Source organism: Corylus avellana, chromosome 9 (assembly GCF_965113065.1).
Source record: "Corylus avellana chromosome 9, dhCorAvel1.hap1.2, whole genome shotgun sequence".
NCBI lineage: Eukaryota > Viridiplantae > Streptophyta > Magnoliopsida > Fagales > Betulaceae > Corylus > Corylus avellana.
In genome coordinates, this window is record NC_142498.1 from 14,312,138 (window position 1) to 14,339,293 (window position 27,156).

The window sequence follows — 27,156 nt, forward strand, 5'->3', positions numbered from 1 at the left end:
GTTAGAATATAGATGAGGGATGAAAGTTTTATAAAGAGAAGAAGAAGAAGAAGACACAAAGGTAAGCTAAAAACTATATCTTGATTCAGTTTATTTAGTTATTTCCATGGTTGCAAGATGCAATAATATACAGAATAATGAAGGGGAACACATCCCAAAAATCATGGATTAGACGGCTGCATGTTGGAGTGAAATTTGGATATGTTATGGACTTTGAATGCTGATAGCAGACTTCATGTGTGAATGGTGGAAGTAGGATGTTAGAGGAGATGACCATGCACATATTGTAATTATTGCTTTAGATTTATCTTCTAACACTCCTCCGCAAATTGATGGTAAGAACTTCCTTCAGTTTGATAAACAAAAAGTAGTTCGTAGTGAAGATTTATCCTCTAACATGTTAAAGGATAAAATCTGAACAAGTCAAGCATATCCCACTGAGTCAAAAATCACTTGATTTGATCCCCATGTTTCATGCATACTCCAGATTTTACTCAATGATTTATGGGATGTGTTTCCCTTTATTAGTTTATATATTATATTTTCTTGTAACCATGGATATCACTGAATAAAGATGTAGCTCTTGTGTTCTCTTCGCCTTCCCTTTTTTCTTCTTTCTTTACCAAACTTTCATCCCCTCCTATATATCTTATCATGGTATCAATCTCTAAACCGACTAACGTCGCTCTTCCTTTCCACCCAGAACTTCATTGAGAGTTTCTGTCAAACACCTTAGCTACAACCTCTCTTCTTCATCTTCTATTCCGTTTGCTGCCCACTCACCCAACAACGGCGTCCAGAGTCAGCCCACCATCATGACCACGCCGATCCATGCGGCCTTGCTCATTATAACCACCGAAGTTCAAAGCTTGAACTTAAACCCAGATCTACCCTTTACTGCAATTTCCATCTTTTTCTTTGTTTCTTGTAGTGAATAAATGAGATGTGAAAAGAAGTGCAACTCACGTGAAAATGAATGAGCTATAAAAGTGGGTCACAGCTGAAAGTGACTCACTTACAACTTAAAAAAAAAAATCCATTTTCAGTTTTTGGTATTTTGTGGTGAAATCTAACCATCCATCGACGGCCCCTTGGTATTTGCGGCGAGAACCGATCATCCCTTGGTAATTTGCAGTGAGATCTAATTGCTCCTTGGTATTTTACGGCGAGATTCTACCACCCCTTGGTGTTTTGGCGGCAAAATCCGATTGTGCATGATGGTTTATGGCGAGATTGAACCGACTCATAACCAGTTACTTTTTATTTATCAAATTGAAAAAAAGTTCCTACCATCAGTTTGTGGGGGAGTGTTAAAAGATAAATCTGAACAAGTCAAGCAGATCCCACTTAGTCAACAATCCCTTGATTTCATCCCCATGTTTCATGCTTACTCCAAATTTTACTCAATGATTTATGAGATGTGTTTCCCTTTATTAGTCTATATATTATTGTAAAGAGAATAAGAAGAAGAAGAAGAAGAAAACATGAAGGTAAACTAAAAACTACATCTTGATTCACTTAATTCAGTTATTTCCATGATTACAAGATACAATAATATATAAACTAATGAAGGGGAACATATCTCATAAATCATGGATTGGATGGCTGGATGTGTGAATGGTGGAAGTAGGATGTTAGAAGAGATGACCATGCACATGCTGTAATTATATATATATATATATATATATATATATATATATATATATATATATATATATATATATATATATATATATTATCTTCTCTTGTAGTTGTAGTTGGCTTAAATTATAACAAATAAGTTATAAGTCTTGTACTTGACCTAAATTACAAATCACTTTCCTGCTATAAAAAATAATTTATTGGTCAAATCAATTTTCATGAAGTAGTTGGCCTATATATAAAAAAAAAAAATTGTAGAAGACATTATTTTGGTAAAACAAATATTAAAAGGATAAATGAAAGAAGCAAGACGTACAATTAAATTTTTTTTTTTTTTTAAAAAAAAAAAGACGGAAAGAAAAACACAGAAGAACCAAAAAAAAAAAAAAAGGCAACATAAGCAAAATGTGATGATTGATTGAGATAAATACGAGCACATTAAAAAGATAGAAAGAATTTAAGAAAATCAAGTAAAAATAAAAACAAAAAAAAATAGAAAAATTAAAAATATGAAAATAGACTATAAAGAAAAGAAGAAGAAAAATACAAAACAAGAAAAGGAAGAACAAAATTTAATACAACGAAAGAAAAATTAAAGGATACGAAAAACAAAAAACTTCAGGAAAAATTAAAGGGATAAATGAAAAATTGGTCATTAACTACAAAAAAACAATTTTTTTCTCACTGGAATTTTCTAACGTGGTGTTTTTAACGCGCGTGGATTGTCAGAAGCATAGGTGTCCGGAAAAAAATTTTCCTGACGTGCCAGTGGGTAGAACGTCAGAATTTTCTGACGTTCTACTGTCTCCCACGTCCCCACGTCAGAAAATTAAAAAATTAAATAAAAAATTAATTTTTTTTTTTCAATTTTTTCTAGATTTTTTTTTTCAATTAAAAAATTTATTTATTTTTTTGAAATTTTTCTGCACGGCAGCTCCCTCATTGCTGCCGTGTAGATCTGGTGCAGAGATCTCTGCACCACATTTCTATATATGGCGGTCCTTCTCTTCTTTTTCCAATTTTTTTTCTCTCTCTTTTTTTCTCCTGCTCTCACGTTCTCATTGATGTGAACCACAATGAGAATGTTGATGTGACGAGGCGCAGTTAAAGTACACGGTGACATTGAAATGGTCTTTGACATTTTGGGTTCAGAATATTTTCTGTTCTTTCTCACTCCTTTTTGGCTGTTTTTTAGCCTTAGCTGATCCAGATTCATCTCTTTAGCAACAATAATGGGTGTGTTGTCAAGGGAACTGTTTGGTCAATAAAAAGGTAGTTTTGTTTTTTTGTTTTATTTTATTTTTATTTTTTCCGGTTGTTAACGTTTTTCTTTCGTTTTGTTTCTCTTTTTTTTTTTTCTTTTTTTTTTTGTTGTTGTTGTCAAGGGAACTGTTTTGGTCAAGAAAAAGCTCTTGTGTTCTCTTCTTCTTTCCTTTCTTTTTCTTTCTTTACCAAACTTTCATCCCGTCCTTTATATCTTATCATGGTATTAAAACCCTAAACCAACTAACATCGCTCTTCCTTTCCACCCACGACTTCATTAAAATTTTCTGTCAAACACCTTAGCTGCAACGTCTCCTCTTCATCTTCTATTATGCCTACTGCCCACTCACCCAACAACGGCGAGCAAATTCAGCCCACCATCCAGACCACGCCGATTCATGTGACCTTGCTCATTATAACCACCAAAGCTCAAAGCTTGAACTCAGACCAAGATCCAACCTTTACTGCAACTTCCATCTTTTTTTCTTGTTTCTTGTAATGAATAAACGAGATGTGAAAAGAAGTGCAACACACGTGAAAATGAATAAGCTGAAAAGTAGGTCAAAATTGAAAGTGACTCACGTACAACCTTCAAAAAAAAATTCATTTCTAGTTTTTAGTATTTTGCGGTGAAATCTAACCATTCATTGGTGGTTTTGCTACAAGATTAGACAGCCCCTTGGTATTTGTGGCGAGATTCGACCATCCCTTTGCAATTTGCAGCGAGGCCCAACTATTCCTTGGTATTTTACCGCAAGATCCGATCGCCCCTTGGCTTTTTTGCGGCGAAATCTAACCACCCTGGGTGGTTTATAATGAGATTCAAACGACTCACTACCAATTACTTTTTATTTGTCAAACTGAAGGAAGTCCTATCATTAGTTTGCGATGAACTGTTAAAGGATAAAATCTAAACAAGTCAAGTATGTCCCACTAAGTCAACAATCCCTTGATTTCCTCCACATGTTTTATGCTTACTATAGATTTTACTCCATGATTTATGGGATGTGTTTCCTTTCATTAGTCTATATATCATTTTCCTTTGTAACCATGGAAATCACTAAATAATGATGTAGCTCTTGTGTTTTCTTCTTCTTCTCTTTTTACAAAACTCACATCCCATTCTCCATATTCTAACTTGTGTAAGAATATAGATGAGGGATGAAAGTTTTGTAAAGAGAAGAAGAAGAAGACACAAAGGTAAGTTAAAAACTACATCTTGATTCAGTTTATTTAGTTATTTTCATGGTTGCAAGATACAATAATATAGAGACTAATGAAGGGGAACACATCCCATAAATCATGGATTAGACGGCTGCATGTTGGAGTGAAATTTGGATATGTTATGGACTTTGAATGCTAATAGCAGACTTCATGTGTGAATGGTGGAAGTAGGATGTAAGAGGAGATGACCATGCACATGTTGTAATTATTGTTTCAGATTTATCTTCTAACACTCCTCCGCAAATTGATGGTAGGAACTTCCTTTAGTTTGATAAACAAAAAGTAGTTCGTAGTGAAGATTTATCCTCTAACATGTCAAAGGATAAAATCTGAACAAGTCAAGCATATCCCACTAAGTCAAAAATCCCTTGATTTCATCCCCATGTTTCATGCATACTCCAGATTTTACTCCATGATTTATGGGATGTGTTTCCCTTTATTAGTTTATATATTATATTTTCTTGTAACCATGGGTATCACTAAATAAAGATGTAGCTCTTGTGTTCTCTTCGCCTTCCCTTTTTCCTTCTTTCTTTACCAAACTTTCATCCCCTCTTATATATCTTATCATGGTAGCTACTGCCTCTCTTCTTCATCTTCTATTCCGCCTGCTGCCCACTCACCTAACAACGGCAACCAGAGTCAGCCCACCATCCAGACCACGCCGATCCATGCAGCCATGCTCATTATAATTGTAAGGTCATGGATCAGTTCGAGAAGGCCCAACAGGCTTTCTGCCCAAAGCTCCATATAATACTGGGCTGCTGAGCTCTCAATCGATTTAGCCTAAGGAGGTCTCAGGCTCCTAGCTTGAGGCATTACTCATGGGCCAAGATAGTCAAATACCGAAGGGTGCATTGGTCATTCCATCATAGAGATATGACTGGTCCTCCGCTATTCAGGTTATCCATGTCGATCAAGATATGTCAGTTAGCTTCCAAGCTAATGTAGGTGACCGAGTCCAACTCGAACATTTTGACTTAACATCGCGCAAAAGCTATGATACTTATCCCCTGATCTTAGGCTACTAAGATCACGGAACAGTTAACAAACACTATCCCACTTTTCAAATGTTTGCACAACAGATATTGAGGGATAAGATCCTTAAACGTATGGGAAATCAAACTCTTCTCATGCCTATAAATACAAGTCATTTTTTAATACTAAGGTAATCGCAACTTTTGGTATCTAAGCTCTGTGTTGTTTACATCTTCATTCTCTGATTACTGACTTAGGCATCGGAGTATCCCTGCCGGGAAACCACCGGAGACTCTAACCCTATTGTTTGCTCTTGTTTACTAGATCAACCCATCCTCAGACACCGTAGAGCCACGACCGACTTGTCCTCAGACACTGCAGTGCAATGACCGACCTGTCCTCGGATGCCGCTGTGCAGCCCAGAAATTGTGCCACATCATCCATCGAAAAACTGTGTTCTAACAATAACCACCGAAGTTCAAAGCTTGAACTCAAACCCAGAGCTACCCTTTACTGCAACTTCCATCCTTTTTTTTTTTTTTTTGTTTCTTGTAGTAAATAAATGAGATGTGAAAAGAAGTGCAACCCACGTGAAAATGAATGAGCTATAAAAGTGGGTCAAAACTGAAAGTGACTCACTTACAACTTAAAAAAAAAAAAATTCCATTTTCAGTTTTTGGATATTTTGTGGTGAAATCTAACCATCCATCGATGGCCCCTTGGTATTTGCAGCGATATCCAATCATCCCTTGGCAATTTGCAGTGAGATCCAATTACTCCTTGGTATTTTATGGCGAGATTCCACCGCCCCTTGGTGTTTTTGCGGCAAAATCCGACTGTGCCCGGTGGTTTATGGCGAGATTGAACCGACTCATAAGCAGTTACTTTTTTTTTTTTTTTTTTTAATCAAACTGAAAAATAAGTTCCTACCATCAGTTTGTGGGGGAGTGTTAAAGGATAAAATCTAAACAAGTCAAGCAGATCCCACTTAGTCAACAATCCCTCGATTTCCTCCATGTTTCATGCTTACTCCAGATTTTACTCCATGATTTATGAGATGTGTTTCCCTTTATTAGTCTATCTATTATTGTAAAGAGAATAATAAGAAGAAAAAAGTGAAGAAGAAGAAGAGAACACGAAGGTAAACTAAAAAATACATCTTGATTCACTTTACTCAGTTATTTCCATGATTACAAGATACAATAATATATAAACTAATAAAGGGGAACATATCTCATAAATCATGGATTGGACGACTGCTTGTTGGAGTGAAATTTGGATTTGTTGTGAAGTTCATGTGTGAATGGTGGAAGTAGGATGTTAGAGGAGATGACCATGCACATGCTGTAATTACATATATTATCTTCTCTTGTAACCATGGGTATCATTGAATAAAGACGTTGCTCTTGGGTTCTCTTCTTCTTCCCTTTCTTTTTCTTTCTTTACCAAACTTTCATCTCGTCCTTTATATCTTATCATGGTATTAAAACCCTAAACCAATTAACGTCGCTCTTCCTTTCCACCCACGACTTCATTGAAATTTTCTGTCAAACACCCTAGCTGCAACGTCTCCTCTTCATCTTCTATTGCGCCTACTGCCCACTCACCCAACAACAGCGAGCAAATTCAGCCCACCATCCAGACCACACCGATTCATGCGGCCTTACTCATTTAACCACCAAAGTTCAAAACTTGAACTCAGACCCAGATCCACCCTTTACTGCAACTTCCATCTTTTTTCTTTGTTTCTTGTAATGAATAAATGAGATGTGAAAAGAAGTGCAACACGTGAAAAATGAATGAGCTGTAAAAGTATGTCAAAATTGAAAGTGACTCACGTACAACCTTCAAAAAAAGAAAAAAAATTCATTTCCAATTTTTAGTATTTTGCGGAGAAATCTAACCATACATTGGTGGTTTTGCGGCGAGATTCGATCGGCTCTTGCTGTTTTTGAAGCAAAATCTGACCACCCTCGATGGTTTATGGCAAGATTCAACCAACCCACAACCAATTACTTTTTATTTATCAAACTGACAGATGTTCTTACCATTAGTTTGCGAGGGAGTGTTAAAGGATAAAATATAAACAAGTCAAGCATATACGACAAAGTAGGGCTGTAAAAAATTATCAGGGAATCGGGACTGGGAAACCGAGAAACCGGGGACCTGGTTCTAGTTTTGGTTGCAAAAAAAAAAAAATCGGGACCCCGGTTTTGGTCCAAGTTTTTGGCACCCGGTAAAAACTAGAAACTGGAACCAGGTGCATATATATATATTGCTTTTGTTTTTAGCCATTTAGGGTTCACTTTACGCCTCACTTCTTCCTTACCCAGCTACCGCTCTCTAACACGCGCGCACACACACACACACACACACACACACACTCTCTCTCTGTCTCTCTCTCTCCCTGTGTCTTTTTGTCCATACATATATGTATTGGCATTGAATTTTTGGTGCACAGATTCTGGCGAAGTAGGTGCTGATGGTGGCTAAGGCGGTTGAGGAGAAGCTGGACGAGGAGATATCGGCGCTAGATCGGATGGACATGGACAATCTGGAGGCACTGAGGGAGAGGAGTTTTGGGTTGTTAATTTTTTGGGTTTTGCTAGGGTGTTCTTTGCCATGGCCGAATGGTGGAGTTTTATGTTGTTAATTTTTTGATTTGATTTCATAGAGGAGTTTGAGTTTTGGTTTGGATGTTTTATTGAGTGTTTGTAACAATGGAAAAACAAGATTGCTCTTGTTTGGAGAAGAGGGTGATCTTGGACTGAGATGCAAGGCTTTTGTGGCTGGGTCCGGCAAGAAAGTTGTCGGAGAAGGTGACCGTGGGTCATGGCAAACAATTTTCTTAAAAAAGGGGTTACCAGCCTAGTACAAATCAGAACCGGCCGATAACCAGGATCCCGGTTAGCCAGGGCCTGGTTCCTAGTTCCAGTTGCCCAAAACCAACAACCAGGGTACCCTGGTTCCAGTCCCCAATTTTGGCTAAAAACAGGGAAACCGGACCGGGTTGACACCCTTACCACTAAGTCAACAATCTTTTGATTTCCTCCCAATGTTTCATGCTTACTCTAGATTTTACTCCATGATTTATGGGATGTGTTTCCTTTCATTAGTCTATATATTATTGTAAAGAGAAGAAGAAGAGAACACGAAGGTAAACTAAAGACTATAGTGATGTTTGTTAAACACTACCACTCCTCTAAACACTATTCATCTCATTTTTCAAAAAAAATTAACATCAAAATATTCTCACTTTTTATTTCACATCATTCACTTTTTATATCATATCATTTACTTTTTACTATTATTCAAATAAAAAAAATTACTACAAAACAAATTTTTTTCACTTTTCAATACTATTTTTTCACCCTTTTATACCAATCATTATTCCTTTCTTTTTTTTTTAATTATTTAAAATGCATGAACAATACCATGTTGTTTAACAAACATGGCCTACATCTTGATTTAATTTATTAAGTTATTTCTATGGTTACAAGATACAATAATATATATCCCATAAATCCCATAAATCCCTGATTAGACTAATGAAGGGGAACACATCCCATAAATCCCTGATTGGACGACTGCTTGTTGGGGTGAAATCTAGATTTGATGTCGACTTTGAATGCTGATGGTGGACCTCATGTGTGAATGGTGGAAGTAGGATGTCAGAAGAGATGATCATGCACATACTGTAATTAATACTTCAGATTTATCCTCTAGCACTCCCCTGCAAACTGATGGTAGGAACTTCCTTTAGTTTGATAAACAAAAAGTAGTTGGCAGTGTGTCGATTGAATCTCGCCATAAACCATTGTGGGGGCTGCCGGATTTTGCTGCAAAAACACCGAGGTGATCAGATCTCCCCATAAAATACCAAGGAGCAGTTGAATCTCACTGAAAATTACCAAGGGATGGTTGGATATCGCTGCAAATACCAAGGGGTGGTTGAATCTCGTCGCAAAACCACCAATAAACGGTTAGATGCCACTGCAAAATTCCAAAAATGAAAAATGGCCAAGTATATGGCCCCCTTGTAACACCCCATGGAAATCAATTAATTGGTAATTGACTCCATGGTTCGTCTCCTAGCCTACATCCTTTACGAGACAAGACTCATAGATCATTATCTCTTATAAACGAGAAAATACATCAGAAGACTTTAAACTAAAGGAATAGAAAGCAATAACTAAATACCACAACTATAATCATCAGAGTAAAGATAAAGCATCATATTATAAATATGTCATCAAATGTACTAGTCAAAGACTGATCATCAAAATATACGATTACAACCCAAATCATTGAATGAAAATAAGATAACAAGATCAATGCCTAATCTTAAGTAGTGCAAGCATGATCTCTATCTCTATCATTTTTGCCTGGATGGTCCCTCAATCATCTCACATGGACTTCACCCAAACAAGGTCCATGTCCTAAAAAATGACCTGAATTAGGTCCTTCACAATCACCATGATCCTGTCGGAAGGCATCCTCCTCTACGCTAGCTAAACCGAACAATTTATACATAATGGGAGGAAAAATAAAAAAAGAGTAAGTACAAGGACTTAGTGAGAGATAATGCACATAATACCTATGTCATCTAGTGATGAACTCCGTTTGGTAAAGTATGCAACATTTTAGGTATGATAGTAATCCATGAATGCAATATAGATATAGTACATGCTTATAATCATGAGGATCAGTGATAGTTCAATAATATGGTTTACCCAAGATATAATATAGATATAGTACATGCTTATAATCATGAGGATCAGTGATAGTTCAACAGTATGGTCTACCCAAGATATTACCACTTCTCAGTAGGGTTAACATTGTCCCGAGGGACTTGTAATACAACACCAGTGTCCCGATTATTGTACGCTACCGTCCATAACACTAGTACCCCAACCGAGTCTGACCTTAGGTGAGCCACGCTACTAATGATATATGTCCTGTAGTGATCGCCCGTTAAGGTTGCGCCGGTTATGAAGCAACCATTGATCCAAGGCCTATATAACAACACACATATTTGACCATAAAGTTAACATGTATAGTAAGCCCATGATCGTTATCACTTACATACCGGTGTACTATGTCATACGATGCAATTAATCTTGTCCGTATTTTACATCCATGCTTTTATAAATCTCAATGTCGTTATCTTGTTAAGTAACACATTTTCACAAATGATAGAGCTCATGTTGCAGCAAAGTGTATATCATGAAAGTTGTAAATATGCATGTTTTGGTACACAAAATAGTCGTGCAATGCGAGAAAATAAATGGTGAGCATTATGTGAGTTAAAACTCACCTGAGTTGAACAAGTTCTCCAAGTATCCCTTCAAATGATCTGGGTTCTCCAAATTTGTGAAAAACCTCCCATTAGTCCTAAGTCCAACTAAAACGAACATAAGACTCAGAAACAGGGGCGCAGAATGTTGGGCCGAGATGACTTTCCCTGGAACGTATTTGGTCGAGGGCTCGTCCCTTAGGGCGAGCGCTCGGCCAGTGAGGTTCAGGTAGAACCTCGTTTGGTCCAACACGCTCTCGAGCCTTTTTCAACTAGCCCTTAAGCTACAGAAATGATTTCTAATATCTCCTAACCACACACTCAAGAATCAAAGCAACAGAGTTTCTCCAAGGTTTTAGAGGCTGAAATGAGGGTTTAAAGGCGTAGGGGGTGGGTTTAAATAGGGGGAAAAGCTAACGGCGCTACAGAAAATCTCTGAAAGGATGCGAGCGTTCATGTATTATAGTGGCGAGCGCTCATGTACTATTTATCCAGGGTTTTTCAGTTGTAGGTGGCACGCGTAGGCAAAAATCAGCAGTCAACAAGCGCTCGTCCTGGTCCCCACAAGAGCGCTCGTGTGGTCCCCCATTCGAGCGATTTTTTACTGTAGCTTTGAAATCCAAAAATTTCAAAAATACCCCTCTAGGTGTTCCTAGTGACCTAAAGTCCAATTAACCCCTCAACTAAGCTATCTGAAGCCTAATTAATTATTTTGGTTACTACCCCCCCTCCTTTTTTTTTAATTTTTTTTTTTAAAAAAAAGACTTGGATCTTGAAACTGAGCCTCAATCTTGAAATTAGGTCAACTATGGACCAAGAAGAAAGAGTCAACAATGGCTTGAAAGAGCCTGAGTTTTGGTTGTTACCACAAGGCTAGAAATTGGGCCAACTATGAGCCTAAAATGGGCCTGCGTTTTAGGTATTACCCCAAGGCCAAAGACATTGAGCCAACAATGGGGCCATATTGAAACAGGCCAACTATGAGCTGAAATGGGCCTGAGTTTTAAGTATTACCGCAAAAGCCAAAAAGATTGACAACTTGACATCTTTTGATTTTGATTTTTTTATTTAATTTTTCGCGAACTTAATCCATACAGTGCATGGTGCAGTTCACGTGGGCTACCCATTGATTATCACCTACTCCAAGGTGTGTCAAAAGAAACACACCTCATATATGACTCACTTTCAAAAGAAAAGAGACCTCATCACGTGGGATTGTTGCTTTATGCATGTGATGGTGTCTCTTTTAATTGCTATCTAGCAAGAAGAAAATAAAATAAAAGAAAGGCAGAACTCAGATGAGAGATATAATGGAAGATCTTTTTTTTGATAAGTAGAAATCTAAGGAGTGAAGAAAAATAAAAGGAGATGCTGGAGGTTAGAAAGAGGAATTGATTATGAAAGGAAGAGCCAATAACAATGGCGTCATTGTCCTGTTGTTAGAGATGTGAGAGGCCATGGAAGAAGAAGATGGAGAAGAGCGAAGGATTTGGGAAAATAAATCACCGGTAAGTAAACGTGTGTGCAAAAGAGAATGGTGATTTGAGTCAAAATTTTTGTATTGGTAGAGAGAAGAAGTGAAAGTGAGGTGTTTGAAGAAGTGCCTCAAATAATGAGAGGGCTGCTACTGTTGGGGCTTGATGTTGATAGGGATGGTGTGATTGAGGTTCTACTATGGTTCGGTGTTGGATGAGTGAGCAGCAGGTGGAATAGAAGATGAAGATTGAGAAGCCATGGTTGTAGCTGTGGTGTTTGAAGAAATGCCTCAAAGAGAAGCCGAGAGTAAGAACAGCTCTTGTATAGCTTTCTCAAGGACTACCCTCAAAGGGAGAAAAAACCAGAATGAGAAAGAAGGTGTTAGCCTAGAGGCTTTGATACCATTTTAGAATATAGATGATGTGATGAAAGTTTTGTAAAGAGAAGAAGAAGAAAGGGAAGAAGAAGAGAACATGAAGGTAAACTAAAGACTACATCTCTTGATTCATTTTATTAAGTTATTTCCATAGTTACAAGATACAATAATATATAGACTAATGAAGGGGATCGAACACATCCCATAAATCATGGATTGAACGGCTGCTTGTTGGAGTGAAATCTGGATCTGTTGTGGACTTTGAATGTTGATGGTGGACTTCATGTGTGAACGGTGAAAGTAGGATGTTAGATGAGATGACTGAGCACATGCTATAATTATTACTTCAGATTTATCCTCTAACACATAAGGGCCAAAAAAACACACAAAAGAAGAAGTTTATGTTCGGTTATATTGACTTAAGTCAATTTGCCATGTTTTCCAGCAGCAACATTCCAATAAACGATGGATAGTTGAAATTGAGAATGAATCTGAAATTTGTTGAACAATTAAGAAATTAATAAAAAAATTCTATTGCAAGAACAGTGGAACAAGCCTTAAATTGTCGAAGGGTGAACTCTAGATAAAATAATAATAATAATAATAATAATAATAATAATAATTGAAAGTCACCCAAAGACAATAAGAGTATGAGTTCCCATCATAAGATGATAGAGATCCCTTGGGATAGGTATTTGCAATGGAGTGATTATTCTAATATTACCACACACATGATGAATATTGATGATTCAAAGATGGATAACATCAATTAGTTTAAAAGGGAATATTATACAGTGGTTTGATTGGTTGATGGCTTGCTATGGAGAGCCAACATGGGATAATAATGTTGACAAAGAGCTAGCGAAGATTCGATAGACATCCATTGTAAGTGAATATCAAAGCTACTTGGAGTGCATCTATAACCGAAATCGATGGTGTTCCAAAAAGCAATTGATGGGGACTTTTGTTGAAGGACTTTGGTCATAGATCTGACGAGAAGTCAAGGCTCACCATCTTAAGATAATTACAACTGATTTTTCAAATGTAAGAGTTCAAGAGGAAGGATTGACGAGGAAAACCGCACAATAACTAAAGTAGTGAATAAGATGGCTAGTGGAAATACTAGTTCTCCAAATCCAACTCATAAACCTCTTGTTAACTGGTTGACATAAGAAGAGCTTAAGTAATAGTCGGCTGAGCACTTTGATAGCATCTAACAGTCGGCTAAGGACTTCGTTAGCATTGTGATGAGAAGTGGCATAGAGGACACCAATGCAAAGCAATGTGTAAGAACTAACTCACTCATAAAATTGATAGCGGGGAGTCCAAGTCCGGCAATGAAGAATATGAGAATGTAAGAGATTTAATGTGAAAAAAAGAAGAAGCAAATTTAGAACCCTAACAATGTGAACTAAACAATTCACAATAAAAAACGCTAGTCATATCTGCGCTTTAACCTAAAATAACTAGTGAATTTGGAGTTTTCCTAAAATTCCTTTTTAAGACCAATTTCACATAGTAATTAAGCAATGTGAGACTTACCACTCATGACTATCTTTATAAACTACGCAGCCTATGCGACTACTCCTCTACTTCTCAATATGGGATTAAAGTGTTACAAACACAACCAAGATACTTAATGTACACAAAATAAATCACACAAGGCATTTCAAGATATGATCAATGACTCATGAATTGTGTGTGTGTGCAGGATCCGCAAGCAAGTTTGAAACCTTAACTTGATGTAAAAGTCTCCAATGGATAGTTCAATCGGCTAGGGACTAGGCCTTATTAAGCGGAGGTTACTAGTTCGAATCCCTCATCCCCCTCTTGTGTGGACATGTCAAAAGAAAAAAAAAAAAAACTTAGATGTTAAAGTAGTCTATGTCAAAAGATACCTCATGAGTAAGGTTGAAATATAAATCAAATCAAAAGTCAAACTGCAAAGATAAAATGTACTAAGATTGTTGACTTAGGTGAGAGATAATTATTTTTTGCATCTCAAGTTCATGGTGCTGATGAACACATGGGTACTTTATCTTGCATTTTATATTTGATTTTAGCGTAACCAAAGAGAGGAATGCTGTCACCCAATTAGAGAGAGGAAGAAAATAGTCTTCGGAGGAGGAGTGCTGCCACCCAAGGGAGGGATGAAAATAGTCTTCAAGTAGGAACATGGATGCTATCAAGAGATTAACGAGGAGATCACTTTTAGCATTAGTGTTAAACATTAGGTTTAACGACATAGTTTAATTCTAATTGTTGTAGTTTGGATGAACTGTTTAGACACAAAAAGGTAGAGGCACATTACTCTCTACTTGTTATGTAGCCTACCACACATCTCACTATATAAGGTTAAAGAAATATTACAATAGCCAAAATACCCACAAACCCTAATGATTCCCAAACCCTAATAACTCTTCTAACACTAACCTTTATATTTTTTTTAACATGTTTTATCTATTTAAAGATCGGACTAAATGGGAGGGTTTTCAATGGGAGCTAAGCCACTTCCTTAATAAGGGGACCGCTTAAACTAAGTGAGTCACTTCTCATCTTATGTTTTAAAGCATTCTTATTAGGTCCCTCATTCTCTCTTTTATTTGAATTAAGAGTGAGAGAGACCCTCCCTTGCAATCCCTCCTCTCAGATCAATTAGAAAGAAGAAAAAATAAATAAAATTGTTGCTTGCTACATGCACAAATCAATCACATTAAGTCTTAAAAGTATAGATCAATCGACTGAGGATCATAGCTCATGAAATAAAGGTCACTAGTTCAAATCCTTCTCTCCTTCTTCCCTCCCGTTGTGCGGATATGTTAAAAAAAAAAAATCAATCACATCAAATTAACGGCATCTGCATGCATTTTAAATTCTACCAAATATTAAATTATTGATAGAATTTTTCTCCAAATTGAGTTGAAGAAGAAGACCGGCTCCAGTGACTATTGAGAGCTTCACCTTTGCAACATTTTCAAAATGATTTTGTGAGCTACCTTGCCAAAGGAATCCAATCCAGCACCAATTCTGCATTTACTTATTGCATCTATCTAATCTCTGTTGATATTTAAAATATGTTTTACTCATCATTTTCAAGCTTGGTATGGGGGAAAAAGAAAAGGCGAAAACAAAAATATTACATTAAAAAAGGAAAAGTAGAAGACAGAAAGAAGAAATCTTTCTCATGAACCATCCTACCAAATCACTAATTAACAAATTAGCAAAACTTAAAGTGGGAGAAACTAAGAGTTCCCCCCTTATGCCAGTTATCTTTACAGCGATCCACATATATATATATTTCAGACAAAATACATCTAGCCTCTTATTCCCACATATTACAAAGAATATTACAACCATAACCCATAATTTTAAGATTGACCAATCCAATCTATAATCGACCAACCAAACTATCGTTGGTATCCCATAGCTATCACTGGGATCCTCACCTTGTGCCCTCGGCTGCCTTTCATTAAAATCTCTCCAAAACTGTATGTTCCAGTCATTGATCTGACTGTGAGAGACACGGAAAATTTCCGTGATGCACCGGGTCTCAGAGTCATTGCCTGAGGGCTGGCTTCAATGGCAATGGCCGGTGCCATTCTGGTGCTTAATACATAGGTTTCTTCCTCGGCTACATTCGTGACAGTGCGGGTAACAGTCCGAGTTCCCACAAGATGGGCGACTGTGATTGATGGTGAGTTGAGGTTCGATGGCTGGCCCATGGTGTAGTTGCAGGGCGAGTTTGTGTAGTTCTTTATCTCATGAGCATCAATACCAGGAGTTGTGCACAGGAACCCCAAGTAATCCTCATAACCTACAAAAAAACAACTAACAAATATCAGTAATTGATTTCAGATTTCACTTGGTGTGCCACTTATGATGCCAACCTACCAAATTTTTATTAGCATTCAGGAAAAATATGATAAAATTAACTTCTCCCTTTATATTTTCCCTATTCTAACTATTTGTCTCACATAAATTCTGTCCCTAGGTTTCTTTTCCACTTTATCATGTTCATGTCCACTACATTTTCAGTTTCCTAGTTTGTTTCCTTGTGCCTCCTAATCTGGTTAGTGTTTTGTAGCTTAACCAATCCTGCAGGATGTCCCAGAAAAGCCGATAATAATCTTTCTCCTTTGACTCCCCTCCCTGTTTTGCATAAGTCCACGCATTGTTGTGCCAAATTACCAACAAAAATGTTAAAAGAAAATTTTGAAGAGAATGGTTGAGATAAACCTGCGTCAAAAATAAGTCCTGGATCCAGAGCAGCTCTCGGATTAACATGGCCACTCCCATAATCAAAAGGTGTAGCGGCTACGAATTTCATGGCTTCTGTTTCAGAATACTGTTGTGCTTGAAGAGGCCTTCCAGCTCTGTCTATCGTTGTTGAAGTTGTCATCAAGGCTGACTTGATGGCAGCAGGGCTCCAATGAGGGTGCTTCTGCTTTATAAGAGCAGCTATCCCTGCTATATGAGGCGCAGCCATGCTAGTTCCAGATATCATGGCAAATCCCTCTCCTGCATGAAGCAAATTGTCGCTTAAATTGAGAGTTTGTTTCATTTCCAGCAGCTGTTTTTTTTCTTCTTCTTTTTCATTTTATGGTCAAGGCAGCAAAAAAAGGAGCTATCAATGTTAGTAATTGCTCATATCTTCTCCCTTATCTTCTCTGCAGAAAATGGATAAAAAACATAGCAGAAATTCCAAAATCATGCTTCCAAATTTACTGCAGTTAACACCGATCTGGAATATCTATTGCTAATACTTTTCTTTTTGAGTCACATAAAATTCAATGTACTATGTGAATTTGAGGGAGTAAGTTTGACCAATTCCCAATAATTGAAGCATTGGTATAAAGTTTGAAACATCAAAAACTAGAGAGAGTTGAATGGATCCATTAACTCTTTACCAACGTAATTAGCTTCATCTGTTCCATTTGGAGACCAAGCAGCCCAAATCAGAGAACCAGGTGCTAGAATGTCTGGTTTGAGCAGATCTGCATCTTGGAAGCTGAAATCTCTTATGTTGGGCCCTCGAGCAGAAAATAACGCCACCTGTGGTGCTGATTTATGGAGTATAGGCATCAAACCATCCCCAATGCTACCTATAGCTTTGAAGCTTTTCACTCGTCCAGTCCAATCTCTTGGTGTAGAGATGTTGTAATACTGTATAAGATCCTACATATAGCAGTGATAGCACATGTTCATAAGGATTGTGCACAAGTGAGAACAACAATAAAGAAAAAGAGAGGGGGGGGGTTATGAAAACCACCAAGACATGAGTAACAAGTGTTACTGCCCTTTTTGCCTTGTTCATCTATGCTCTCTCACTTTGGTTTCATCTGAAGAATTATGTAAATTTTATACAAAATAATACTTTTTACTTTTTTTTCCCTAATTTTCTTTTCTCAGTTTGATCTTCTTTTGCCACATGTAACAAGCTCACATTCGTCCCTTTCCCAATCACAATTCAGGAGGAATTATATGAAAAAAAAAAAAAAAACGCACATTATAATCTTGAAGATACAGATCTATCCCACATAAGTTTGTCAATCACTTAGCAACATACCGATGCTAGATTGAGATTTAGGAAAAGTTAAGAAGAATTCTCAAGTTATGGATCAAACTCATCATTGACAGATATAAACTTTGGGGAAAGCCATGGCACTGAAGGAAAGGAGCAAAGATAATTACCATTGACTTGCTGACATCTGTGATAAGAATCCCAGGAATGCCAACAGGAACAGGATCAAATTTTGTCCCTGGAGAAACATTTTCAACAGCTAAAACAAAGCCAATGGCACCAAGGCTCCTGACTGTTTCTGAGACTTTCTTGATTGATGCAGTACCCACAACAAAATTAAAGGAGTAGCCACAAAGAAGAATGTTCCCCTGAACCAAGTTCTTGTTTAGAAGCTCTGGTCTCTGGCAGTCTGAGGGGTTGAACCTCATTACTGAAGAATCCATCAGCACATCATTTGCAGCAACCAAGGTGTATGTTTGATTTGGATGCGTAGCAGCTGCATAAGAGCTTGTACTTCAGCTTTAGAAAGAAAAAGAAAATAGCAGGCAACTAACTGGCAGCGAAGCAATTATAGATACAATGTGTTTGAGCATGTAAGATTATGAGGTACAGTAAACTAAATAAAATTATAAAAATGAAATAACTGCACCAAAGTGAACTTTAGAGATAAAATAAATAAATCCACATGAAATTACACAACTCAGTCTCACGTCAAAAAAGGCAGAGAGAGCACATATTTTAGTGGTAAATATATTTTTCTCTACCTTTATGGTTTTTATTCTTGTCATTAATTGTAGACTACTTTATTTCCAATTTTACCATTTTTTTTTTTTTTTTTTTTTAATAAAAGTGAAACTTTATCACAGAAGCCAACTGTAACCCTCAGGTTAAAGGAATGAACATGATTTCAAGCATGTTCTTAAGTAAGAAGCCACATCTCCATCCAAACTCTAATATCATTTTAACAAGGTCTAGGAATCATGAAAAAAAAGTTTTGTGTTTGCAAATTACTAATTGCCTGCAAAATTCCATACTATGTATAAACATGGATAGGTTACAGATGAACAATAATCAAGAGAATTTGAAGATGGGGTTTTGGAAGATTTAAGAATATGACATGAAAAGTTAGCTTGATAAAGTCCAATCACATAGCATCACGAGTGCCATGACACAACAGTGGCTCTTTGAAGACACTTCACAGAAATTAGAATCATTCTAGTAGATTTCTGCTAGACAAATTTTCCACAAAATGACTAGAGCAGCCCATATTTTGCACATTGCCCTCAGTCTATGTAAGTAAACTTAGGCATGAATTCATAAAATATATGCATGTCTGTCTCATTTTTGTTGTTGTCATAAGTAAAAGATAAAATAGCAAGGGGCGCAACCCAACTATACATAAAGTATACAAAAGAAAACACCTAGCAAATCAAGAACAAGAAAAGAGAGCATATAAATCTACAAAGCTAGTGACATTGAGAGGGTGTTAGTGGAGATCCACTCAAAGGGGATTTAAGAAAACAAAACTGTAGAGCCAACCTCATCTTCTTGCAATCATCAAAGCTTCAAGCGTTCCTTTCTCCAAATGTACCACACTAAAAAGGAAGGGATTACATTCCAAACAATATTAATATCATTCCAACTTACCCCTCTTTTCCAACACGCCAGAAGATCCACCATTCGTCTAGGCATAACGCACTCTACTACAAACATCTAAAAGACCATATTCTACAAATCTCTCGTGACATCACAATGAAGGAGATAATTCAGGATTTCACCATTCTTTTTACACATACAACACCAATCTATCACTATGATGTGACGTTTGCGGAGATTATCTAGAGTGATAATTTTTCCTAGGTATGTCGTCAAAGTAAAAGAAAAAAAGCCAACATCAAAGGAACCTTAGTCCTCCAAATGCTCTTCCAAGGAAAGGAGGAGTCAACATTGGGAAGGAGAACTTTGTAAAATGATATGACCTCAAAAGATCGTATTTTCGAAGGAGTCCAACATAACTTATTGTCACCTCATTGACTCAACCTAAGGGAATACAAAACATTGAAAAAAGAGGTGACAGAGTCCACCTCCCAATCATACGCCAATCTGATAAAATTAATGTCACAATGTATACCATGTCATTGTTAATGTTAAAATATTATTTAAATGAATGAATTCACCAATTCCTATCAGTTTAAGCTTTTGAGATAAGTGGTAATTTAACATGGTATCAGAGCCAAAGGTTATGAATTCGAACCCTGACTCTATAATTTAACTCCCATTTCAGTTAAATATTCAACGTGTTGGCCTCACGAGTTGAAGGAGAGTTTGAACCCACACGTGAGTGGGAGAGTTAGAATCTAATCAAATGATTAAATTCACCAATTTCTATTAGAGTAATATTTTGAGATAAGTAGTGATGTAACAATTTACAATCATAACGTCAGCTACCAGAGCAACCTTATTCCATGCATGGCAAAATAAGTCCGGAAAAGTTTCAAAGAACAATTCCCACACCAAACATCAAGCCAAAAACTAGTACGAGAGCTATAACCCACCTCAACACTAACAAAACTAGAGAAGCTATCCCACCCCCTCCTAATAAGTTTTCCAAAGACTCACCCCATAAAGGTCTAGTGACACCATTAGTGCACCAACCACCCGCCAAAGTCCCATACTTCTTATCCACTACCAGACATCAAAAACCTTTATCTGCATAGCAAACCTCCATATCCATTTTCCCAGTATAGCATCATTGAAGTTAATAAAACTCTTGATCGCCAACCCTCCAACCTAAATAGAAGTACAAACCATCTTCCAATTAACAAGATGGAATTTAGACTCATCATCCAAACCACCCCACAAAAATTCCTCTGCGTGAATTATACAAGCTATTGAGGACTTGCCTTATAGTCTGAAAAATATACAAGAATTATAAGCAATGAATTTTTTTTTATTAAAAAAGTAAAGGCATTAAATATTGAAGGAATCAAACAAAACCATTATTATTATTATTATTATTTTATTATTGGAAGAACCACATGTTAGAGCTTAATTTATTGAAGAAGAAACCAACTACAGAGGATTGTTTTACTACTAGTTTGTGTTACAAAAGTTACAGCCTTTCTCAACCCCAATGTGAACAAATTAACATGATGCAATACCTCCACATGAATTTCACATATCAACCTTTGATATCATGTGATTGAAGAACTATGTCAAACAAGTTCACTAGTGTTTCTTTCCAAAGAATGACATATAAAAATAAACAAATAGGAAAGGTGAATAAAACTTACGAGACAATCCAAGTCCAGCTAAGATCTTTCCATTTCCGAGAGTCAGGTGGTTTTTGTATCTGCGATCATCAATTGCAGCTGCTACAGATGCTATCCATGGGCTGTAAGAGACCAAAGTTTTAGGAAAAGGACCTCCATTTCCAGCTGCCTGTGCAACAAATACACCTGCTTTCACAGCTGAAAGAAGTGTAGCATCAAAAGGATTTAAATATGTGATCTTGGTGTTTGCTGAAGGACTGTTTGGTCCCACCGAGAGGCTGAGTATATCCACGCCATCATAAACAGCCTGTACACAAAATTTCTCTTAAATTAAAATCACTCTACCAGTAAAACTTTACCATTTTTAATCACCCAATTGGCAAAGAATAATCTATTCATTTAAAATTAATATCAAAGAATGCAGCTCTTCATAAGCAATTAGCTGAAAAATCTTTGATTTTTCTCCTCCTTCCACTATGAAATGACTAAATTGAGACAAGTGTCAATGAGACAGTGACCCATCATTTGTTTCTAAACAGTCAACTACAAAACATGCATAAGGATGCCTATCTATGTAAGACTTCCAAATTACAAGAGAACAGAACTCCAGTAACAATATTTTGCTCAAATGTCACGAGAAGAGATCAGAAATATAAACATTATCAGGCAATTCAGCTAAACTATATTCCACCCGGAACCCGCACACCAACAAGACTAGCAGTATATTTTGTCAGGCATTGAATTCCAGCAAACCTGATCTATTGCAGCTACCACATCTGCAACAAAACCTCCAAAAATCCTGTAGAGTGCCTTGTATACAGCAATCCTGGACACATGATTTGTAAGTGTCTGTTATAAAGGAAAATATATTGATTTACTAATTTGATTTTGCTATAGCCAGTGAAGGTTATTGTTCCTCACCTGGCACGAGGAGCCATTCCACTTGCCTTCCCAAATTCATGGCCATGCATTCTTACAGGAATTCCATTATTTCCAGCAGCAATAGCTGCTGTGTGACTGGTAGCCGATAACAGAGAAAGAGGGAAAAATGTATCAGATTTGATACAAGTCTTGTCCAATAATCAGGGAACTTTTTAATTAAAAAAAACAGAACAAAGGAAAAAAAAATTATAGATCTCCATAAACAGGACAGCAATGTTGTCAACTCCAAATAGTTGGGATGATTATTAAAAGTGGCCATAAGAACAGGCCATCGCGCTACAGTGATTTACGAATAATTTATACACCCCATTCAAGGTTTACCAATATTTAAAAAATGAAGAGGAGTGGCAATGTTGTTAACTCCAAATAGTTGGGATGACTATTTAAATTGGCCATAGGAACAGGCCATCATGCTACAGTGATATATGAATAATCTATACATCCAATTCAAGGATTACCAATATTTAACTAAAAAGAATGAAGGCTACTGAAAAATAGGAAATTTGGAATCTTCCCTATGCAAAACAATTTGAGGAATGATATGCAAGAGCTACAGCAAAGATGTTTATAATCGATAATATTTAGAAGAAAAATAAAGTGTTTGTGCGTGACTGAGCTTCTTCTCCAGTTTTTCGAGTGGCTAGAGGAATGTTGTGGAGTAAGCAGGGGATACCATTGTTTTTTTCTTTTTCTCTCGGCAAAAATTCTTATTTATATGTTGAAGTTGCCTTTTCTTCCCTAATCTGCTTTCAGTAGAACCTTTCTACATCTATAAGTGGGCAATTGCCATTGATTTCAATATTTTCAGAAAACCAAAGGTGGAACATGTCCCATTCGTACCACAATCTAGAGTATGAAGTGTACTGCAGCCTCATTCACCTTCTAAGAACCAAAACAATCCAAGTTTTAGATTACTTAATGCAAGTTGAGTCATTGTAAAGATTTGTTACTACATGATCTATTTATACATATGTAATATAGAATATTTTAGTGGCACACACAGAATAAGGTATGAAGGCCCGTGATTGTCACAATTGCATTAAAATCATGTTGAAACGATCTCACAACACCACATATATGTTAGTGGTCACTAATTTAAAATTAACTTTCATTTATTTAATTATAAACCCAGAGGTACAATTCTCAGTTTATACAATTGAGTGACACCTTTAACCTATCAATCTTTTATATTTATCATTTGGATTCTCTAACAGCCAGCAATCTGCATATTACACCCATAAATAACTGCCAAACATAGAAGTTATTTTGACCTTTTTTTTTTTTTTTTGCAACTACTACTTTTCCCTTCATGTAATGCAATTACTGATATAAAAATGAATATGTGGAAGATTGGGATTGCACATCAAAATTATAGAAGGCATATGGGGGCCTAACCTTCCATGTCCATCACCATCCAAGGGAGAAGCAAAATCGATAGCAGGGTTAAATGACCCAGCAGCTATTGCAGCTTTGGCAAAATGTTGGGCTCCAATAATCTTCCCATTACAGAAGTTCATCTTAGTGTCAGAATCAAGCTCACATTTACCTCTGTACTTTGGAAGAGGTCCATATGGATCAGTATTATAGGTCGCAAAGCTTGGATGGTGCGGAAAGATCCCTGAGTCGACAAAACCTATTACAATATCCTCTCCAGCCCTATCAAAGCCACCTCCTGTTGGCCATACTCCAGTTGGAAGCCCCAAAAACTGTGGGGTATGTGTTGTAAGTCTCCTCACCTTCCAATCTCTCTCCACAGATTTCACATCAGGGGAACGTCTTAGGACTTCTGCCTACTAATCAAAGGTGATAGAGTAAGAGAATGAGAATGCAAGAGGAGGAATGACTATGACAAAAATTGTAAGAATAAGAAAGAGATGAGTTCTAAAATAAGACTTTCCCAGGTTTTCACCTGTTCAGGGGAAATGTGAACTGCAAACCCATTTATAAGATGTCGATAGCTATAGAGCTTCTGATAGGTCCCATGCTCAAACAACCTCCCGAGAAGCATATCATGTTTATTTTCAAGGTGACCAGCATAGGATATGACCGTTTCACTGAAAGAAGACCCAGAGGATGAGAAAAAATAATCATTAAAAAAAAATTCTATATATGTCACAATATATCTAGATTCACAGAGAGAGAGAGGGGGCGGGGAGGGAGTTAAGGCAGTCTGCATATATGTATATATACATACTTGTATTATATGTAACAGCATTGCCACTTCCCTTTCGTAAAATTAGGATCATCCAAATGCATTATAAAAACCATTTACTTATCTTTGGACAAAATTGCATCATACACGCCATAAAACATAATGTTAGAAGACAATCTTTTCTCAACATTATAATAGCTATAATTGTTAGAAAGTCGGTATACAAGATATGCAAAACAAATGCATAGCTTCCATATTCAGAATAAGTAATATTCATAACTAATAAATATTAAATAAGATAAGCAACAAACTGTAAAATTTCCTTTACCATCCCGGAAGAGGTCTTTGTTCACAAAAAAACGTGATGGTTCAAAGAAGCATTACCAGAGCAATTATTACAAAAATATATACAAAAATAATAAAATAATGTGAAATTAATACCTTGTTCATTAATCCTTTATCTCTATTTTACTATTAATAGAAGGTGTTAATTATCAATAGCAGAAATAATTCATCTCTTTCACTTGATCCCATTGATTTTGTCTCATCAAGTCATTTTCATGATCTTGCAATAAAATTTGGCTCCCAATTTGCAGAAGGTGAGCTACAAAGAGTCAAGAACTAAAGAGGCAACCAGACTGATACTACCAAAAATGACCGTAATGGATCAGGTCAGGTCCAGGCAGGATTATATGATTAAAACGTCCCAATCAACCAACCTAATAATATAAACAAATTTTTAAGGTGATATTTATACAAACCAAAAAAAAATTGAACATTAAGAATATATCGACCAATATCTAAATACACATAAAAAAAATTTAATCAGGTCAATTGGATCATAGACCAAACAAAAACAATTAGCTCAAGCTGGCAAGGGTGAAAGTCCAAGTTAACCAGCTATCATCAAATTCCCGGCCTTGAAAATTAGTTTACATTTCAATTCACCTAGGCGTACTCAAAGAGATTGCTTACGCATAATTTTGACAATAAAATTAGCTTTGAAAAGTCAATTCAAGAATTCATTAAGGCCCAACAATGTGAAAATTATTCAACAAATGTCCACTGTCGGACAAAGATATCTGACAAGATAAGACCCCACTAAGAAAAGCTGCTCACTAATAACACTGGCTTCAACATTTCATACGTTATTAAAATGATGAAGGCGTATCAGGCTGGCAAGCATTGTATGGCACTAAAATTCCATACATATTTCATAACTAACAAAAAAAAAAAAATTGAAGATACCTGGTGGTGTCAATCTTCTCATCGGATTCCACAGCTGTGGCTTCAAAACCATCAACCCCACCTTTGTAACTTATGATAGGCTCTCCTTCAACTCTGACTATATAAACTTCCGCCTTTCCAGTTGTCAAGACAGTGAAGAGCACTAGAACAGTGCACCCGAGAACCGATGCCCACATTTTCAATGATTTAGTGTGACTTTGGTAGCCCAGAAGATCTGTTCATGAGACTACAGTCATTTTAATATTCAGATGATCATAGAAATTGATAGCAATAGAAGAAAAAAAAATCAATTAATAGATTTAGTAATGATAAGAATAAATAATTTGAGCTTTTCACTACTCCTGCGATATACTCTGATGTGATTTTTCCACATTTTTATTATGAACAACATCAATCAAAAGTATCGATTTTTTTTTTTCTCAATCTCATCAGCAACCCACATGAAGCAATAGAAAATCCAAACGTTCCCACCTTAAAAATTCTTGAAAAAAAAATAAATAATAACAATATCTATCAAAAAGTCAAACCCAGATATAAAAAATAATAATAAACAACAACAACCCACTTCAGAGAAAATCAGATTGCTCAAGAGTTAAACAAACACACAGAAAGCACTTGTAACATTTATACAACTACAGAAAAGGATGGCTAAGAGTAAACAATAAGTAAGAGAAAGCAGCTTCAATCACCTAAAAAAAAAACACCTTCAACCAATAAACAAGAGCAAACAATGAAGAACAGAGAAGAAGCATAGAAGTGATGCAATTTCTGACCCTCAATCAATCACCGAAAAAATTTCTCCAATATTTGCACCAACACTCACTTGCACAAATCCAATCACATTCCACCAAAAGACACTCTCCAATCCGATCCAGCTCTCTCTTATCCCAAATTACAAAAAGAAAAAAAAGAAGAGGAATCAATGACTTCAACCTCAATGAACGATCCAAGCAAAGAATATTATTGAGCACGCAAAGCAACAAAAAGCGGAATCAAAAGGTAAGATTTTATACCAACAACGATCCTCGAAATCCAGCTGGTCCAAGAAGCTAGTTTAGCTTTAGCAAAAAAGTCAGGTACACGCTAGATGTTGCCTGAGAGATAGAAATGGACGGCTGTGATTGGATCACATTGCAGCCATCGGGGATCCAGCGGTCCGCATTTTGAGCCGAAGGAGAGGGTCAGAGCATAGGTTGAAGAGCAAGAGAGTGAGAATGCGACTGCGAGTGAGAGTGAGAATGAGAGTGAGAGTGGTAGTTAGGGTTTCTTGATTTGCAGACAGGAGCCGAAGATGGTGGTGGAGTCATATAGCCAGCCAGCCAGCATTTATTTTATTTATTTATTAAATCAAAGTTTTTTTTTTTGTTATTATTAAATCAAAATTTATTTCAACGTGTTAAGAAATATATATATATATATTAATTGGATATGGAGATACTCTAATCCAAGTCCAGTCCAGTCCAGAGATGAGAGATTGATTCATCTTGTCTATAATATTATTTTATTTATAGAGAAATTATATAAATAATAATATTTATTTATTTTATTAGTATGAAATTTTCGGGTGGGGTAAAAGCGGTTTTTTTATTGGGGCACATTGGCGCGTAAGATGTCGGACGGTTAGTGTGAGATGACGATATTGACCTCGGCAGTTTGATTATGATTTAGTGGCCGGGGGGGGCAGCCTGCAGAGGACCACCTGAGGCTCAGCTACTTAAGTTTTTTCGGCGTATTCAAATTATTTTTTTTAGCTATTTTAATTTGATT

The 27,156-nt window shown here is 36.5% G+C and overlaps 1 protein-coding gene across 3 annotated transcripts; it reads right to left on the minus strand.

The window, feature by feature from the left end:
- Positions 1–15,412: 15,412 nt before the first annotated feature.
- LOC132189335 (PA-domain containing subtilase family protein) lies at positions 15,413–26,696 on the minus strand. Of its 3 annotated transcripts, XM_088510637.1 has the most exons (12): positions 26,403–26,696; positions 26,163–26,270; positions 25,390–25,603; positions 23,899–24,043; positions 23,385–23,779; positions 21,969–22,064; positions 21,801–21,873; positions 21,069–21,354; positions 17,946–18,271; positions 17,162–17,429; positions 16,491–16,772; positions 15,413–16,068 (listed from the first exon to the last, which is right to left on the minus strand). In XM_088510637.1, the coding sequence occupies exons 3-12, from the start codon at positions 25,563–25,565 to the stop codon at positions 15,662–15,664; spliced, it is 2,454 nt and encodes an 817-aa protein (XP_088366763.1). In that variant the 5' UTR covers positions 25,566–25,603; positions 26,163–26,270; positions 26,403–26,696; the 3' UTR covers positions 15,413–15,661. The 3 variants fall into 3 exon arrangements, with proteins under 3 accessions (XP_088366763.1, XP_059460018.2, XP_059460020.2); XM_059604035.2 differs by lacking the exon at positions 26,163–26,270; XM_059604037.2 differs by lacking the exon at positions 26,163–26,270 and having other exon boundaries at positions 25,390–25,615.
- Positions 26,697–27,156: the final 460 nt, after the last annotated feature.